The following is a 6,572-nucleotide window of genomic DNA, read 5'->3' as shown; positions in this document are numbered from 1 at the left end:
TACTACATTTTTTTAAAATATTTAAATCACTGGTAACATTTTGTTTGGTAGAGGACATTTAATACCGCAAGTGTTTTTAAATTTAGATCATATGCTATAGTCTGTGAGACGTACAGGATTTATGACACCCATCAGTATGTTAAAAGCTTACTGGAAATACCTTTAATTCTCTCTTTAATTAAATATAATCAAATTACTGATAAGATAGTGCCTGGTAATCAATAGGAATCTGACATGGTCTGGTATGCAGACATATATAGAATATGTCAACCAATCATCAGCACAAGGCTTGCCGAGTGTTTACCAGCTGATCATGAACTCTAACACGAAGGTTGGATTATACATGTTAACAATACATACTTAAGTCCAATTATTATTCTTCCCTACTTCAATATAAAGAAACTTTGGAATTAGAATAAATGTTTTAACTGAAGACCAAACTATACTGGCATTGAAACACGAGAATTACATCTTCTAAACAAAAACATAGGGGTAGAATGATTCCTGGCTTAGTATTCTTCTTGGAGTACCATACGATATAATCTAGTACATTATTGTCTCTCCATTTGGAATACATCGTCTTAAAATAACATGGCAACATATCATCAGTTTAACATTTTGTTATCTAATTGTCTTTTTAGCATCCATAAAAAGAAGACTACATTGAGTTGCTCGGAGGTCTCCAGAGTTATCTCCCCTGTACATGTATTATTTATTGTTGCATCATTACTGTTTGTAAGATGATATATAACTAGTAAAACAAAAAAATGGCATTACACTAACAAAACAAATAACAAAATATCCATTCTATTGTAACAATAAAAAATACCTATTCCAAGAGCAGGTAACTCCATAAAGAAAGAAAGTTAATTGGATAAACAGCTTTGCCAGCATGTGTAGAAACAGATGATGGCAACATTAAAGTTTGTCTGAAAGACAAGAGTCAATAATAGAAAATGCAATTTCAGATTCTTTTTATGCAACTGAAACTTAGTTAAAAGCAAATTTTATTTGCAATTTTCTGTATGACATTGAATCTACCACACAAAAATGCTATACATTGCACTTCTTCTTCTTCTTCTTCTAAGAAACACAAATCCATCGATGCCGATGATTATATTGTGCGGATTGGCAGAGGCGTGATTGTGGAAAAAAAAAAGTGAAGTTATTTACAGTGATCGTGAAGGTGCATGTTATTTTTTTTTATTATTTTCTTTTAGTGACAGTTATAAGATAAAAATATGATAGAAATTTTAGGGAGTGGGGTTTAGGTCTTCAAGTTCTGTTTTTAGGATATGTGACTTGAAGACCTCTAGTGTAGTGCTTTGTACTGTAGCCACCGGTAGGATGTTCCATTGTTTAATTGTGTGTGGAAAAAAAGAGTGTTTGAATATGTCCTTGGTGGCAGCTATATGTCTATATGTGAATGGATGTGATTGTCTCGTCCTGAAGTCTGTCAGATTGAGAATTTGACTATAGTTTATTGCCACATGATGGTGTATGATTTTATAAAATAAAATTAAACGTGTTCTTGTTCTGCGTGTTTGTAGTGAGGTCCAGTTGAGGTTTTCCATCATGTCTTGTACTGAACTTGTGTTGTGGTATCTGCTTGTTGTATAGCGTGCTGCTCTGCGTTGTGTTTTTTCGATTTGCATGATTTGATTTGTCTGGTGGGGGTCCCATACGGAGGAGCAGTACTCCAGTTTGGGTCTGACTATGGCTTTGTATGCATGTTCTTTTATATGTTGTGAGTTTATCTGTAGGTTTCGTTTCAAGAATCCTAGTGTCTTGTTAGCATTGGCTGTTATGTTGTTGATGTGCGTGTCCCATCGTAAGTTATTTTGTATTGTGATTCCTAGATATTTGCAAGATGTTACTTGTTGTTGTAATTTGTGGTCATGGAGTTTATATGTATAATTGGTCTTTGTGCGTTTGTTTGAGATGCTAAGGACGTTACACTTGTCCGGGTGGAAGGACATTAACCAATCTTCCTCCCACCTACCTGCTGCGTCTAGATCTTCTTGTAATTTGAGTGCATCTTGTGTGTTATGTATGGTTTTGTATAATATGCTGTCATCTGCAAAGAGTCTGAGGGTGCTGTGCTTGATGTATTCTGGGAAGTCGTTTATGTATATGAGGAAGAGTATTGGGCCCAAACAGGTTCCTTGAGGTACTCCTGACGTAACTGGTATTTTTTCTGATTGTTTCCCTTCAAGTACAACTGTTTGGGTGCGGTGTGATAAGAAGTCTGTAATCCATGTAAGTGTTTGTCCTGTAATACCGTAATATTTGAGTTTGTATTGTAGGCGATGGTGCGGGACTTTGTCAAATGCTTTGGCAAAGTCCATGATGATGATGTCTGTTTGTTTGTTGTTGTTATGGTTTTGTGTTAATTCATGTATAAAGGTGACTAGTTGTGTTTCGCATGATCGGGACGCTCTGAATCCATGTTGTTAATGTAAATCATAGAGAATGTTATTGTTTTCGAGGTGTTTCATTGTAGAGCTTGTTATAATATGTTCCATGAGTTTGCATGAAATTGAGGTGAGTGAGACTGGTCTATAATTTGTAGGGTTGTGTTTGTCTCCTTTTTTATATATAGGGTGAACATGAGCATGCTTCCAGTCTTGTGGTAGTTTTCCTGTGGTGAGAGATGTTGTGAATATTTTTGTGAGAATGGGTGCTGTTACGTCTTTTAGTTCTTTGAGTATTTTCCCATGTATTTGGTCTGGCCCTGAAGCTTTATGTGGGTTTATGTTTTCTAAGAGTTTTGTAATTCCCAAGCATGTTATGTGTATTTGAGGCATAATGGGGTGTGGTGATTGGCCTTTGTTTGGTATGTTATGGTTTTGTTCTGTTGTGAATGCTTTTTGAAACTGTTGATTGAGAATGTTTGCTTTTGTGGTGGTGTCTGTTACAAGTTGACCATCTTCACGTAGGGCTGTAATATCAGTGTTTTCTTTTCGAGTTGTTTTGATGTAGCTAAATAATTTCTTAGGGTTATATCGTTTGTGTGTTTTTGGTGTGGTTTGCTCGTCTGTAGGGAGATCTTTAATCATTTTTTCTAAGTAAGAACGGTATGCATTTCGTATCTGTTTTTGTACTTCTGAAGTTTATGTTTGTATGTCAAATGTTTTTGGGGTATGTTCTTTTCCACTGAATTGTGTAGTGTAGATTTGAATTTGTTCCATAATGAGTCCGCAGTTTCATTTGTTTGTTGCTCTAGTGATACATGCAGTTTATTTAAATCTTGTCTAATTTGTTCCCAGTTGGCTTTGTTGTAAATGTATATGTTTCTTGGTTCTTTTCTTGATCTCTTAAGTCTGACATCAGCTTCTGTGTATACTATGTCATGATCGGCTTTGCCTATGGGTGGTGTTGTTTCTGTTTTGTTTATGATTGACGGTCTGTTTGTAAATGTGAGATCAAGTATGTGGTCACCTCTAGTTGGTTTGTTTGTAAATTGTGTGAAAGAGCTGTCTGCCATAATGTCTAGTAAGTATTGGTGCTGTGTTTGATCTGCTTTGCCTGTGATTGTTTGGTTGTTCTGCCAGTCGATGTGGGGGAGGTTGAAGTCTCCACTGATAAATGCTATTGTATTGTTAATTTGGCCTAATCTGTTCATGGATATTTGTAGTTGTTGTAGTGATTGTCCTTTATCTGATGGTGGTCTGTAATATGCTCCAACTATAAGGTTGTGTGCATTGGCCATTGTGATGTTTGCCCATACTGATTCATTGTCTGTTTGTAGTTCCAGGAGTTGCTGTGATATATATTTGTTTGTAATTGCTAAAAGTACCCCTCCGTGACTTTGTCCTTTCCTGTTTGGTTTCCTATCTTTTCTGTATACAGTGTAGTCTGAGATGGGAAAATATTCATATGATGATGTAGTGTTGCTAAGCCATGTTTCAGTACCTATTACTATGTCTGGTTTTAGTGTGTGAAGGAGCTCGTCTAAGTCAGGTTTTTTTATTTGAAATGGACTGGAAGTTGATGGTTGCTATTCTAATTGGTTTTTGAAACTTATTTGAGTTTTGTTTTGTTTGATTTTTAATTGGTGATGAGGTTGCTGTGGGTAGTCCTGGGCTGGAAGGGCTGTCAGATAGTTTACTAAGTTCTGAGAATTTGTTTGATGTTGTTATCGGGCTGTTTTCAAAAAGAGAGGATGAAAAATTTGGAAGCCCACAGTTCAAGCATTCCCACGAGACATCACTGTGTGTGTAGTACTGGAGCAAGGAAAGATTCATGCTTTGGCAATTAACATGGTACCATGTCTCGCATGTGTCACAACATATAGCGTTGGACTTCCACGTAACTGCTTTATTACATACTCCACAGGGAAATCTTGGGGTTCTTGGTCCGGGGTTAAGTTCAGTGTCTGATGATACGGTAAGCAGGAGTATGAATAGGTAATGAGAACTGGGTCTAATTATTTTGTGTTTGAGCCTAGGGAGTAGAGAATGACATATGCTGGTTATGTCTGTGGTGTGGGTCTCTATGTATGTAATGTTTGTGCTTCTGTCAGCATTCAGATCAATTTTATTGATTTTTGATGCGTGGTGAGTGAATGATGATTTGTTTACTAACCAGAGAGTGAGTAGACCTAATGCAAGTATGACTATAGCAGCTTTCATGGTTGTTTGTGAGTGCAATATACTTACCACGGGGAAGTCGTCCCGCCGGAAGTTTACAAGGGATGAAATGACAAGATGGCGGGAAGTATGAAATGTCTATATTCGGCAGAGAAATAATGATACAGGGCAGTGCAAAGCAATGACTGAATATCTATAGAGATTTTGGAAAGCTAGAAAGATAATTTTAAAGAATTTACGGAAGAAAAGGTGAATAGTTGGTAGAATATGTTAGAATCGTGTTAGTTTTACCGAGCGAGGAAAAGAGACGTCCGGCAGGCACGCATGCGCAATCCTTAAATCTCATATAGATTAACTTTCGTCCTGGCCACTGCTTTCATCTGAAGTACTTTCTTTGTGTTTATGTTCATTGGTCATCAAGGTCTGGCGAACATCTGTCAGCGCATATCCTAGGAGATTCTTGCCCCTCCATGTGCTTTTGTCCCATGCAAGTTTGTTGCTGGATGCCAAGCCGATGCCCCAGATACGATCTCTCGGACTAGCCTCTACCAGTATCTTGGGGTACGTATCCAGCAATTTCTTTTTAAGGTGGCTGTTTTGTGAAAACTGCAATATACCAATTAAAAACTCTTACAGAAGCTTATCAATACATTAAGTTTGATTGTGAAAAGTTGTTATTTTTGAATATACTATACAACTGTATATAGCTGGTACAGGGAATATTATTACTTAAGTATCCATCCTTATAAAAGAACATGCTGAGATTTGCCCACTAGACCAGACAAACATGATTTGAACACTGTTAAGAGGTTATGATGATTGCTTGTTTATACTGATGCTATTTTTATCTTGGCCAAATAAAAAGTAAAACATGAACGCTTAAGTTATTAAAAAGATCTAAAAAGGTAAAAAAAATAAAAAGTCTATTTCACCACTAGGCCTTGAATGAAAATCTATTTCATTATTCCCAGTATGATACAGGGTCTAAATATCTGGTTTCTAGGCCTCTCAGAAGTTGTTTTAATATTTTAACCTATTGGACACTTTTGACCATGAATGGTGGTCAAGGTGATTCTTTTGAACATTAGTTGCAGCCCTTCATCCAAGCATGCTACTGACCCAATAGCATGTCTTTAATTAAAAGTCTTTGGCCTATTTCACCTGTTATAAAATGATACAAAACCCATAGCTGATAAAATTGTGCTTGTGTAATACCTTGGCGATATTTCCTTTTTTTCACAACATTTACACACTTATCACTCCAAACTTTTGGATCAAAGTTCCTGACTTTCCGCCCCAATTTCTTCTGTGTAAAAGGTTTCGCTGCCTTCATAATAGCTTTAGCATGTTCATCGTCTCTAAAGGTCACTAAAATAAAACAAAGCAAACAGTAAACAAACCTACAGTAAACAAAGCAAACAGTAAACAAACCAAACAGTAAACAAAGCAAACAGTAAACAAACCGAACAGTAAACAAAGCAAACAGTAAACAAACCGAACAGTAAACAAAGCAAACAGTAAACAAACCGAACAGTAAACAAAGCAAACAGTAAACAAACCGAACAGTAAACAAACCAAACAAGCATTATCAATGATGTACAGCATTCAGCCATTCTCAATATGTCTTGCACATTCTATATGCCAAGGAAATCCTCATTCATAAATAAAAAAATATCATACCGAGTCATTTTTATCAAGCTTAGAATTCCCCAAATATCAACCAATGCACTGTCAAAATTCTCCCTCCCCTATAAATGAAACATATACCATAAGCTTAACCAGATAAATCACGTCAGTAATCAACCCCAATCATTGTGACACACACTGAAATCCTATTTATATTTACCCATTTTTTTTAAAATGCAATACCCAGCTATTTACATTATTATTATAGCAGCTATCCTGAATGAACATGACAGATAAACGAGAACAAACATTCGTTACTAACAATTGTTTTACCATACATCAAGCTACACAATA

At 36.2% G+C, this 6,572-nt stretch overlaps 1 protein-coding gene and 1 pseudogene across 1 annotated transcript; both read right to left on the bottom strand.

Annotated features, from left to right (window-relative positions):
• Positions 1-2,929: 2,929 nt before the first annotated feature.
• Positions 2,930-4,634, bottom strand: LOC138313905 (uncharacterized; annotated as a pseudogene).
• Positions 4,635-5,063: 429 nt separating this feature from the next.
• Positions 5,064-5,960, bottom strand: LOC138313903 (uncharacterized; the record flags this gene model as incomplete). The annotated part of the gene is given in 2 exon segments (XM_069254150.1): positions 5,064-5,198; positions 5,808-5,960. Coding segments are annotated over 2 exon segments (176 nt in total), but the record flags the coding sequence as incomplete, so codon positions are not given.
• Positions 5,961-6,572: the final 612 nt, after the last annotated feature.

This window comes from Argopecten irradians, unplaced genomic scaffold (genome assembly GCF_041381155.1).
Source record: "Argopecten irradians isolate NY unplaced genomic scaffold, Ai_NY scaffold_1042, whole genome shotgun sequence".
Taxonomy (NCBI): Eukaryota; Metazoa; Mollusca; class Bivalvia; order Pectinida; family Pectinidae; genus Argopecten; species Argopecten irradians.
This window is presented reverse-complemented; position numbering and strand designations above follow the sequence as displayed.